The sequence below is a fragment of the Ochotona princeps genome, chromosome 13 (genome assembly GCF_030435755.1).
Source record: "Ochotona princeps isolate mOchPri1 chromosome 13, mOchPri1.hap1, whole genome shotgun sequence".
NCBI classification, from domain to species: Eukaryota; Metazoa; Chordata; class Mammalia; order Lagomorpha; family Ochotonidae; genus Ochotona; species Ochotona princeps.
The window spans coordinates 48,953,888-48,967,424 of NC_080844.1; the positions used below are offsets into that span (position 1 = coordinate 48,953,888).

The window sequence follows — 13,537 nt, forward strand, 5'->3', positions numbered from 1 at the left end:
TGAACTATATATAACATGTAAATTATATAAAATGTACATACAAAATTCAATTAACAGTAGTTGTAAGAGGTATCCATAGGACTTAATAACTAACTAGAGCATAAGAGAGAAGGAATTGGGGGTATTTCTGAGAAAGAGAAAAACAGTGTAAAACATCCCTTTCAAGTGTCTGTAAAACCTACGCCCATTTCTATACTTCCGGGAATATGAAGAGGAGCAGTTACTCACCCAATGGCTCTTCTTCCATCTTATTAAGCACAGTCACCTTCAGGGTATCTCCGTTAACCATCAAAAGATGGCCCTCTTCACAGCCAACATACAGATCACTTGTTGGAGTCCAGCAATGAACAGTTGGGTGAAGCAAAGGATACAGATCATCTTTTGGCTGCAGATAAAGAATAAAAATTTTGTGTTAAGGAAATTTGTATGGGGCCAGCACTGTGACATAGCAGATAAAAGCCAGCAGGTGCCATCCCATCTAAAGGCCACTTTGAATCCCTGATATACTTCTCAATTCAGCTCTCTGCTGATGTGCCTAGGAAAGCAGCAGAGGATGGCCCAAGTACCTGAATTCCTGCATCCAGTGGCAGACCTGGAAGAAGCTCCTGGCTCCTGGATTCAACCTGGCCACATTCTGACCATTGAGGCCATTTAGGGAGTGAAACGGCAGATGGGAGATACCTCATTGTCTGGCTCTCTCTCTCTGTAAATCTGCCTTTCAAATAAACAAATAAGTTCTTAAAAAAAAAAAACTTGCATGTCTTAGAGATAGAAACTGGTCTTGCCATTGACCGAGAGTTAAGTGATGTTTCACCCTTTCTTTCTCTCTCTACATTTTAATTTATTGAGAAAACATAAAATTTTCTTGCCAATACCTTCAAAATTATATAATCAGAGTTTCTCATGGAAGTTTTGAATAATAACTTCTAAACTGTTTCTTAGTGGACTTTCTTGTGTTTTGACTTTAAGAAAGTTGTTTTTTAGTTAGAGAGACACTAACATCAGCAGATCTCTTCCCTGGCTTTGCTTGGCAGTGCAGAGGTTGTCCTGCACCTCTGCTTCATTGATGATCAAGGAGTGTGATAAGTGGACCTTGTGCTTGATGCTTGTGACCACTTCAATGTGGTTCACAAGACATCCTGTGTGGCTCTGACCGCATGGGAGGAAAAATGCACAAAATCTGTGAGGGGGACCTACCTAGAAGAAATGTTTGATTTTGGGGACTAAAACCAATTTGGAACAATGGTCTAAATAAAATTTCTTTCCTATAAAGGATAAGATAGTGAATAATTCAGATTTTGTGGACCGCTTAGCTCTGTGTCATCCTTTTTTAAAAAAATCTAGAAATGGGGGCTGGTGCTGTGACACACAGGTTAATCATCTAACTGTGGTGCCAGTATCCCATATGGGTCTGATTCTAGTCCCGGCTGCTCCACTTCCCATCCAGCTCCCTGCTTGTGCAGTGGGAAAGCAGAAGAGAATGTTCCATGGCCTTGAGGCCCTGAACTCACATGGGAGACCTGGAAGAACCACCTAGCTACCAGCTTCAAACTGGCTCAGCCATTTGTGAAAGTGAATCAGCTGATGGAAGATCTCTTTCTCCTTCTGTCCTCCTCTCTCTGTTTACCCTTCCAAGTAAAATAAACCTTTCTTTTTTTAAAAAAACCAAGAAACAATTCTCTTTTTCTTAAGATTTGTTTTATTTATTTGAAAGAGAGAGAACGTGATATAGAGATTCTCCATTGGCTGGTTCACTCCCCAAATGGCCACAATGGCCAAGGGCTGGGCCAACCAAAGCCAGGAGCTGGGAGTTGGGATGCACATCCAGGTCTCTGATGTGGGTGCTGAGGCACAAGGACTTGGGTCACCCTTTACTGCTTTCCCTGGTGCATTAGCAGGGGCATGGATCAGAGGTGGAGCAGCCAGAACTTGAACCAATTTCCTTATAGGGTGTCAGGATTGCAATGCCACAATGCTGGCCCCCAGACACCATTTTTAAGCATGAATCATAAAAGGCAGGCCACAGTTTGTTGATTTCTGCCCTAGACATTAATACATCAGCATTGTCCAACAGGCAGGAGTTGTTCCCTTTAGTCAGTACAGACCAGGTCTCCTTGTCAGCTTCAGCTACTTGTCTGTCCTTCCTAGAGGTGAAGCTGTGATAGCCACTGGAGCTTGAAGATCCTGAGGCCAGGAAATCATAATATAAGATTCTGTCCCTTTCTATATGAACTAGCCACACAGATTCCTTTACTTTTACATATACTTTCCTTTTAGCCTGCATCTCTATGGGTTCTGCTCCCATGAATTTAAGTGTAGCTTGGAAAAAATATCTATTTTAAATTCTATCCATATTGTACCTTGCAGGTTTTCTCATCATTGTTTCCTAAACAATACAGTTAAGTATTTTAGGTATTCTAGAGATGATCGGATGTATCTGGCAGATGTGCACAGGTTATATGCAAATAAGGGACTTGAGTTTCTAAAGATTTAGGTTTCTGAAGGAGGTCTTGGGACCTTCCCCCCCTCCAAAATGTTGATGGATAACCATATCTCTTTTTTGAGAATATAATGTTTAGTACCATTCAAATTTTTTGTTATGTTATGTGATTTAGGACTTCACTTGCTCCAACATAACATCCTTATTTTCTTAGGTATTCTTATACCCAGAGACAGAAGACACTTTTAATAAACAACTGGCAAAATCAACAGCAATATTAATTAAGGAATTAATATCTCTTAAGAGCTCCATGTTTATTTCATTCTTCTTCTACTCTGGCATTTATTCATCTTACAGTTATGGGACACTCACTACATTCCAGGCATTGTTCTAGGCCTAAGGAGGTATCAGTGAACAAAACAGACCATAACATGCCTGTGCTCACAGAACCTATATTATGTTAAGGGGAAACTGATGGTACACATAGGGTAAGTTCAATACACATGATATTATATGTTGAAAAGTACTGTAAAAAATAGGTGTCTTGTTTAGGGAACATCATGAACTTGCATAGCTACTTTTCCTATTCAAAACTCTTAATGCATACTCCTCAACTTTCTGTTAAAAACTCATTTCCCCTTTTAACTTTTGAAATGCTTGTGGGTTCAAGGATTTAGCAGTGCAAAGGCGGCACTGCTGAAGTATTTTAATTCTACTAGATTCTCAACTGCTACATTTTTTGCATGATTACTATTTCAACAAATTTATTGGGTGAGGATTTATAAACAAGGCATTGTGGCAAGTCTTAAGGGATTCCTCTTTTCAATAGGTTAATCACCTATTGAGGGAAGCAGCAGTATCAACAGATATTAGAATCAGAAAGCATGGTATGTTGCCGTACAGGGGTGTTTCAACAATTTACGAGTTTCAAGGAAAAAAGGATGTGTTCTTGATGGAGAGAAGGAGGTGGACAGAGAGAAATCAGAGAAATTACCATTTGGACAGACAGAAAATGGCTAAGGTGGAAATCGGGTATACGAACATTCATCATGATATTTTTTTAAGGCCAAATGGACTTTAGTTGTATGGTTGATCTTGACATGCCCTAATGATCTTGGATAACTTGAAAATAAATATTTGAAAAACTATCCAGTCACTCAGTAATCTTTGAAAAAAAGGAAAACCACACAAGAGGATTGAACTGCTGCCAATGAATATTTTTTCAGTGCTGTCTGACCAAGACCTGAGTCACTGGGGTAAGAGTTATTTGCTGAATCACCATTACTTGACATTTCTTGAGTTGTTCTGATATTGCCTAATCTTATACTTTACACCACAAAAAGACAGACTCTGATCTGATACGGTGACAGGCTCAAAACAAAACCATCTGAATCCTACGGTAATAATCTGTGTGTTTGAAACAGAATGTGAGGGATAAAATTTGGAATTTTCTGAAGTTGGAATGTTAAATTAGTATTTTTGCGACTTTTACTCCTTTACCATAGGCCTTGACTTGTCATTCTATTAATTCCTTTAATTGCTAACTATGCTTAGGACTATTTAAAAATGAATGTGACACTACATGGATTGTATGAGCAGAAAGAAAAAAATTAATTCTGACAACCCTAAGTTTTAAAAGACACCAAAATTAAAGCATTTGTTAATAATAAACATTAAAATACGTATTTGTCAAAATATCACGTCCTTTTTCAATCTCTAGAATGAGAGAAATCATTTTGATTACCTGAAGACTAAGCATGAAGAACCAGAACCTATTTTTTTTTAAAGATTTATTTATTTATTTTTATTGGAAAGTCAGATATACAGAGAGGAGGAGAGACAGAGAGGAAGATCCTCCGTCCAATGATTCACTCCCTAAGCGGCCACAATGGCTGGAGCTAAGCCAATCTGAAGCCAGGAGCCAGGAGCTTCTTCCGGGTTTCCCATGCAGGTAAAGGGTCCCATGGCTTTGGAATGTCATCAACTACTTTCCCAGGCCACAAGCAGGAAGCTGGATGGGAAGTGGGGCTGCCGGGATTAGAACCGGTGCCCATATGGGATCCCAGGAGTGCAAGGCAAAGACTTTAACCACTACACTATCGTGCCAGGTCCTAGAACCTATTTTTTTTTAAAGATTTATTTATTTTTCTTGGAAATATTTATAGAGAGAAAGATCTTCTATCTACTGGTTCACTACCCAAGTGGCTGCAACAGCCAGAGTTCAGCCAATCTGAGCGAAGCCAGGAGCCAGGAGTTTCCTCAGGGTCTCCCATGCAGGAGCAGGGTCACAAGGCCTTGGGCCATCCTCTACTGTTTTTCCAGGCCACAAGCAGAGAGCTGGATGGAAAATGGAGCAGCCAGGATTAGAACTGACACCCATATGGGATCCTGACACTTGAAAGGTGAAGGCTTAGACGCTAGGCTACTGCACCGGGCCCCAAAATCTAATTTAATGCAGCCAGTGCTGAAGCATAGCTGGTTGAATCACTACCTACCTGCTAATGTTGGTTCATGTCCCAGGAACAGGTTCAAGTCTCAGCTGTTCCAGTTTCCTGCTAATGCACTTGGAAAACATCAGATGACCTGAGTGTTTGGGTCCCACCACCCATGTGGGAGACCCAGATGAATCTCCTGGTTCCTGGCTTCAGCCTGGAACGACCCTGGCTGTTGCAGCCATTTGGGAAGTGAACCAGCAAATGGAAGCACTCATGTTCTCTATCTCTCTGTAACTCTGCCTTTCAAGTAAAATAAATAAATTTTGGAAGAACAGAAAAATAGAAATATTTAAATGTCTTGGAATACTAGAATTTATTAAATAAATTTCTATTTGGCAACTTTTGTTTAAAAGGGAAAAATGGATAGAAAAAGGAAATGGGACTTTAGAGTTCAAATTCATTATCTTGAATTCAGTTTCTGCTCAGATAATATCTGCCGTTGATTTTTCCATTGATCTAACCATTTACATTTTCAGTGCCCTAAGTGAGCTGTACAATGTGACTGAGGCCTATGAGAAGGCCATTAATTTGCCTTTCAGCATTAGCTACAAGAAGGATTATGAGACTGTCACATGTTTATAATTTTGTTAAAGGCCATAGTTGTAAAATTTTAGGACTTTTACATACACTGGGTGATTATTGATTTGCAATTGGTACCCAAGTCATGAGAAATGGTATTTGGTGACCAGCATTGTGGCAAACCAAGTAAAACCACCACCTCTAATGTCTGCATCCCACATACATGCCGATTTAAGTCCAACTGGCCCATTCTAAGCTGGTTCTTTGCTAAGGTGTCTGGAAAGCAGCAGAAGATGGCCCAGTGCTTGGGCTCCTGCAGCTCTATGGGAGACCCAGCTGAAGTTCCAGGTTCCTGACTTTGGTTTGGCCCAGCCCCGAATGTTGTGGTCATCTTGGGGAAAGAACCAGAAGATAGAAGACCTCTCTCTTTCTCTGTGTCTCTTTTGTGCTCTATGAACTCTGCTTTTCAAATAAGTCTTTCTTTTTTAAGTTATTTATTATTTATTTGAAAGGAAGAGTTAGGAGGAGACATACACGGGGGGAGGGAGGGAAGGAGGAAGAAAGAAAGAGAGAGAGAGAGAGAGAGAGAGAGAGAGAGAGAGAGAGAGAGAGAGAGAGAGATTGATTGATTCTAGTATCTGCTGGGTCACTACCCAATGGCCCAAATGGCCAGGGCTAGGCCAGGCATAGACAGAAGCCAGTAGCCTCATCTGGGTCTCCCATGTGGATACATGGACCCTGGCACTTAGGCCATCTTCAGCTGCTTTCTTAGGGGCATTAGCAGGGAGCTGGATTGGAAGTGTAGCACTCAGAACTCACTTAAATCAGCACCTATATGAGATGCTGGCATGGCAGACAGAGGTTTAGTGTACTATGTCACAACATAGGCATGATACATAAGTCTTTTAAAAAGATGATATTTAAAGGAAGCAATGGAATCAAGAAATTCGAGATCTATTTTTGGTTGCACTTTGACTTGTTATGCATACATTAACTAATATCCAATTTTCCTCACTTTATTTTGCTATAACATGAAATGTGAACTACTGGGAAAATTAATTTTTAACTTAAGTGCAAAAGACTACGAATGTGTTAATGTTCCCTATCTGATTTAGAAATGTCTAACTATAAAATATTTCTATTTTCAGATAAAGGTTAGAGCACAGACAACAAAAGTTCTAGGACACAAACATATTTTTAAATTTTGAGCATTTTCTAAATTGTAGCTTCACATATAAGTCTTTACAGGAGGCATATCAGTGCATTTTTCCAAATGACAGAGATGACAGCTGAATTTTTGTTTTATGTCAGGTTTCATTATGTAGGTTTAACATGTGGAAGATGGGAACTCGTAAAGAAATTCAATACAAGACTTTTTAAAAAGAGTTGAGATAGTAGCAGTTTAGGGGTTCTAGGCATCAAATATTGAAGACAGAAAGTCTTTCAAGTTGTAAATCGTGATGACTGACCTATTTGTTCTTGTTACCCCACCTTGGCTGTGTGTGTCTATATTTCCAAAACTGAGGCTCTATGTCATAAAAAAAAAAAAAATCAGTCCTTTTTTCATAACTTAAAAGGACAACACTGCCATTCATTACAAGAAACACTAAGGGTATGCCACCCCTTTTTCTTACTTGCCACAGATAAGCTTCTCACAAAGTTATTGATTTGAAAGGCACAAAGGGAAAAACAGAGAGCTCCCAATCATTTGTACACTCTCCAAATGTGCATAATAGCTAAGGCTTCCCCAGGCTATAGCCAGGTGCTGGGAACATGAGCCAGAACTTCCACGTGGCTGACACTCCAGCCGCCAGAACTTCCACGTGGCTGACACTCTAGCCACCTAGGGTCTGCATCAGCAGGAAAGCAGAACCAGACAGAGCTGGGTCTCAAATCCAGGCACCTCATTTGGGATATAGGCATCCCTGGTAGTGTCCGGAGCACCTCCATTGAGATTTCTTGTAACAAAGAAAAGAATCCTCATACTGAATTATTTTGAATGTTTATGACTTAATTCTTTGCAATGGTCAAAACCTTTTTGGGGACCTCTGCCTCCTTTATTCTCTGCTTAGAGTTCAACATGAGAGTCAGCATAACCCAGGCCCTGGAGGCTCAGAAGACAGAAGCTCCAGCAGCCTTGTGTGTGCTCCTCTCAGTTCCCTATCTCTCTGCTGAACATCCCCTTGCACCTCGTGCCCCCTCATTTATCATGGTTCAGCTCTGAGGGTCCTTTCCCAGTTCCTAAAACATTTAAGTTTTCTCTTCCCCCAAGGGTCTGGTCTTGGCACATACGATTTTCTCCACCCAAAATGCTCTTTCTGCTTGTGACAATACCACCATTCCTCAACTCTCAACCTCAGGTGTCTTCCTTGAACAGCAAGTCATACAAATGTGAATGCTCTCCCTGGCCCCCATTTGTTCTAGGAAAATAATCTCTCCCTAACAAGAACATGAACTCTAACGGGATTGTGCTTGACTTGCCATCATCTGATTCCCCACGGCCTAAAATGGAGCCTCTATGTTGAAGGACCTTGACCAAGGTCGAGTGGATGAATGACAAACTCCTTCTTGAAACTTCCGGCTACTGTTTACTCTGGCTTTGTTCCTCTCTCTTGGGCTTTCTCCCACTCTCAAGGTTTTGTCTTCTCTGACTCTGTTCTCCTCTTGCCTTTTGGCTCTCAGCCTTTTCCCTGGCTCTCTCCTCTCCCTTCACACCCCTTCTTTCCTAGTTCCTCATACACCCTCCTGCTGCTCCCTCTGTGCTGTGTAAATGCTGTCAACACCCATGCCATAAGCCCTCCCCTCCCTTTACTCGTGTCAGCTCCACCCAGCATCTTGCCAGGATGTCTTCCCTGTCCCTCACTTTCAGTGGTGAGGTGCCATCTTTCCTTTCCCCTGTCACCTAGATTCAAAATGCCATAGCTTCTGGTCTTTGCTGTTCCCAAGACTGATCTATAATAAAATCCAAGATGACAGCCTCTCTCCTTCATGGCTCAGGGGACAGCCATCACAATCAAATGAGAACGCACACGCTAGACCTCAACCATTAGGCCAATGGCGAGAGTAATTACCCTGAATGTTTGTGCTTCTTCATCGACCAGTCCGGCAATGGCTGACAGTGGCAGCACTGGCCCATAGATGGGATCCTTGGGCACAGTTGAGGGGAAAACCACATCTGTTTCATCGAAAAATGAACCATCTTCTAGAGGTAGCTTTACCGATCTGTGGAGGATAAAAAAGGGACACTGGAAAAATCAGATCAACAGAAACTAATTACTGATACAACCACTCCATGTTGGTGGCAAGTGAAGTGGGGAAAACACAGAACTTCTAAAAGCAAATCTGAGGATAAATTTAAAAATGCGTACTCTGCCTTAAGAGGGCAAATTATTCACATTTGTAAATTGGTAACAGAGATAATAATTTTTCAAAGTTATTATCTGAAGCAAAAAGTATACATTTGAATGTTAATGGGTCCAGGCATATTGTTGGGGATTCTGGCAAACGAAAAAGTGGCAGGCGCCACCCAGTTCCAGCCCAAAGGGTTGTTGACTTAAAACTTTTGTCTTCAAAACACTGTTGTCTAAATATATGGGAGAAGTTTCTCAGATTTTAAAAGTTGGCAACCACTTCAAATAAAACATGCTGTGGGCCATTTTAAAATTTTCCACATATAATCATAATCTAGATACAAATATAAATCTGGAAAATTTGTGGCCCTTTGTATTAAATCCCACATTACTTGGTTATGCCTAATGAATGATAAATATAAGACAAATGACTGAAAAACAAACAAGAAAGCCGCACGAAGACAGCTCCCACTCCTCAGTGTAAGGCTTAGGTGTTTTTTAATCCTGTCTGCCTTATGGACAAAATCAAATAATTTTTTTCCTCCTACTTATTTTGCATATTGAAAAATTATAACTCAACTCTTAGAACTCAAGTATAGTAGTCAAAGGAAGAGAAAAAGCAGTATGATATATGGCCACTTGATCTGACAAGAATCTGATAAAGACATCATCCCCTTGATTTAAAGAGAGAATACTGTCATGTCAGACTAGAGAATGTGTTTGGTATTTGCTGGGTTCTTCTGAAAGCAAAATTGAGACATCAAGAGTACTGGGTGGAAAGAAATGCCAATTTCAGGGTTCTCTATTTTGAAATCTTCATTTACCAACTTTTCATTTCTGCTTTTTTTCCGTGTTTAGTTTCCTTTAATGACCCTCATCACCCTGAAGGGCAGGTGCAGGCAGCTTGGTGACAGCAAAGGGTATTCACTTCGCTCTGATTGAAGGTTTTGCCTACCTGCTGGAAGGCCTTCCATCCCAGGCAAAATACTCTTGAACCAGTGTCTGGGTTTCCTCACTGCTCAGATCTAATTTCCTCCACATATACCCCTCGTAGTCCACCTGCCAATCGACTCAGCAGAAAGACAAGCTCTCAGCCTTGGAAGACCCAGACTCCAGAAACGGGGCTGCTGTTGTTGGCTCCAAAGAGGTTGACACTGGCAAAGGCATTCTTCCTCAGCTTATCCAACTACTGGAACATTCCAGTTGATGAGGTTGCAACTCATGAAGCTCTGCATGAACTCTTTAGGGAAACGGAACTCAGCATAACACAGGAACCAGCTGCCCTTGTTAATTAAAGTGCTCCCAAAAATACAACAGTGCCACAGACAAGTGCTCCAGTGTCCTCACTGAAGTATTTGGGCTTAAATTCATCCAACAAAAAGGTACTCTTGGGCAGGTGAGCAAAGGGGTCCTTGGCCTGGGGCTCAGTAGCCAATGCCTGCTCACATTTGTCTATCTCTTCATCAGGAGCTGGGGCAGCTGCCTTTTCTCTTTCTACTCAACCTGGGGCTTCTGGTTCTCTTCCCATGAGCCCTTTACTTTCCATAGGTTATTCTTTTTCAGCTGGCTCTCTGCAAATGTTCTGGTATCAGACTGGGCCATCTTCTCATGCAGCTTTATCTTCCCTAAAAAAAGATAGCCCCAAATGGGCTGGATAATGCAGGTGAGGAACCAGTGGTTTGTGGAAAGATGGCTCTAAAACCTGTTTATGGAGCCACAAGAAGGTGCAGACAACTGTGATGTCAGCCAAGGTCACTCACGCCCATGAGAGAAGTCTTTGTCTTCAAGGAATCATCCAGCAGCACCAGAGGGCACCTTACCACCTCCATTGCATTCTCAGTGACCTGTTTGTTGTGATGCATAATGCCCAAGGTGGGGAAAATCCAAGTACTAGCTGGGGCACTACGGTGCTACCAGCAAAGTTCTCCTGCACCACATGGGTTGCTGAGTCTGGACTACTTCCCTGAAGCGCCTCATTGCTCACAATGTAGGTGACGGTGTTGCTCTCAGACACACAGAAGCCATCGTCACCTTTAAATTCTGGAACCTTGCAGGCAGGGAATTTGCAGAGAAATTCAGGAGGCTGGTTGCCCTGGCCAAAGTGGAAGTGGGGTAGGGTGGAGACCATGTGGCCCTGAGCCCTGCTGGACTGAGTAGGGTCCTGAAGGCCCTCCATTTTCAGGTCCCAGCTGCCATAGTGGGATTCCTCAGAGAAAGGGAGCAACCTTACATTTATTTTAAGGTAATTTTTCAAAAACTGCAGTTTCAAAAGTATGCATGTGCAATGTCTCTTGGTCTTTGCCTTCATAGAATATACTGCAAATAGCGAATTCAGTGGCTCTTGAGCCTGTGAACTCTCTCAATACACACAGCCATTATCATCAAGTAATACCAGGGCATCTGTCATAGAATTTCTCTTTGACCCAGTACTGTTTAAACAAGCAACTCCCAGGACTCCATTCCATACACCTACTCTTTTGTGTGAAAAATGTGCTGAATTTGCACTGTAATTTACCTTTTGTATTTCACAATCTTATATTGTTGCAATTCCAGTAGGGCATCAAAGTTATAAAAGCTAAAAGTCCTAATTGTCTTTTTTATACAATTAGGCATATTTGGAAATAGTTAAGAATAAATCAAAATCTGAAAAGGTAAACTATATTAGAAAAAGTTCTCAAAGGACATGACACATTAACAACAATAAGAACTCACTGGGAAATCCACTCATACGGAATCCACTTGAAATCTAAGAAAATTATATATATATATATATATATATATATATATATATATATATATATATACACATATATGAATTACAATAAGTTATATGTGCAAACATGCATATGTATGTGCCTTTTAAATAAATAAATTCAGTTTTAAATGGTCTAATGGTCTTTGAATTGACTCATTCACATTACATGAATGCAAAGACAGACCAGCACTTTTTTATTCAGTAACAAAATGTCCTACTTTTCTTTGAAATAATGTTCCTGATTACTTCTTTCAATGGTCCACACAGTCACTGTACTTGGACTTGACAGGCAAAGCTGATGCCAGTTCATGGGATTGAAAGACATCTGGCTCACATCCACTCCAGGTTGTGATCTTTTGCACAAGATGACATTCGATTCCCAGTTCCTTAGGGGAGAACAGCACTGTGTGAAAATTAATTATAATATAACTTACACCATCTGACATTGAAGTCCAAGTTATAAATACTTACTCTTCTCGTTGTACCATTCCCTGCTAAGAAATGAAACAACTATATCCTTTTAAAATATTATTTTCTTATGCGTTATGCCAAGACTATTTTAACAGTTTACAATTTGCATTTAACTCAGCAAACCCAGAATGAAAGATAAATAATCACATTTGCTTAAAAAAACCAATCAAACAAACAAAAACAAGTGTAGTGTCTAAATCCTGAAATACTACAAAGGAATAGTGCACATTGAGCTGGGTATGACAGACCCAGAGATGCTGACTGATAATTCACTGTGTTTTAAAATTTAAAAAAGGTTGTATTTTAAAGGATTGTGTTATTTACCCATTTAAGAGAATATCCTGGACCCAAACCATGAGTAAAATTCTTTGTTAGCTGAAAGGAAAGGATGGGGGTGGAAATAAATATGAGCTACGCCCTCAGACAAGGAGCTAGCACTTTCTTCAGGATTGTAATCAGGAAAACAGAACTAATATGTACCAAGCTCACGCTCTCTTTTGGCTTTCTCCTGCTCTCATCCTCCCACCCCCACAAGTGACCTGGCCCTCACAAAAGTTATTCTCTTGCTGATATCTGGTTCTCTCGGTCCATTGACTTTCTGCCTCCATGTCTAACAAGAACCTCCAGCCCTGCCTGGACACACTGAAAGGCTGGGCGACTGAAAACAATGGAACAGACATCACAGAACTGTGCCCATCATGACACCAAAAACCTGCTTCCACTATTCCCTCAATTCAGTCTCTAATCCTCACAAGTTCCTCTGGTTGTTTTTCTCTAAAGCATCCAGTTTTTAATATTTTCCACTCTCTGGAAGCTTTTATCCCTCCCATATCCTTTTCAAGTAAGTGGTCCTGATTGCAATGGAGTAAACAGACGCTATCAGCTGAGAATCCCTTCAATTTCTTACATCATATACATTTGTTAGGACTTGCAAGATTAACATTCTTTTTTTAAGATTTTTATTTATTTTCATTGGAAAGTTAGATATACAGAGAGGAGGAGAGACAGAGAGGAATATCTTCTGTGCAATGATTCACTCCCCAAGTGACTGCAACGGCCGGTGCTGAGCCAATCTGAAGTCAGGAGCCAGGAATTTCCTCCAGGTTCCCATGTGGGTGCAGGGTCCCAAGGCTTTGGGCTGTCCTCGACTGCTTTCCCAGGCCACAGGCAGGGAGCTGGAAGGGAAGTAGAGCTGCCAGGATAAGAACTGGTGCCCATATGGGATCCCGGTGCGTTCAAGGTGAGGACTTTAGCCGCTAGGCCATGGTGCCGGGCTCAAGGATTAACATTCTTAAACTCCCTCTACCTAAGGCCAATCTTCCAATGTGCGACCTGGATTCCATGGGCCCTGTGTTCCATAAGGCTGATTCTTACTCATCCTTTAGATAATGATATGAGTCTCCAGCACCATGAGACAGTCACTTTCTGCTGTGTAAGACACCAGATTGAAGAACATTGTTGTGGCAGGCCTTGCATGACTTCCCCTCCTCAGGAAGCTTTGCCACTC

General features: G+C 41.2%; 1 protein-coding gene and 1 pseudogene across 2 annotated transcripts in view; both read right to left on the reverse strand.

The window, feature by feature from the left end:
• CFAP43 (cilia and flagella associated protein 43) overlaps window positions 1–13,537 on the reverse strand; it is an 83,227-nt gene that overhangs the window by 60,150 nt on the left and 9,540 nt on the right. Inside the window, exons 4-6 of one of the 2 annotated variants that reach the window (XM_058671149.1) lie at window positions 11,778–11,945; window positions 8,526–8,676; window positions 229–385 (exon numbers count right to left, since the gene is read on the reverse strand). In XM_058671149.1, coding sequence (XP_058527132.1) covers window positions 229–385; window positions 8,526–8,676; window positions 11,778–11,945 — 476 coding nt within the window. The remainder of the gene's footprint in view (window positions 1–228; window positions 386–8,525; window positions 8,677–11,777; window positions 11,946–13,537) is intronic. The other variant, XM_058671150.1, reaches the window with a different exon arrangement.
• On the reverse strand, window positions 9,682–11,417 carry LOC105941529 (elongation factor 1-gamma-like; annotated as a pseudogene).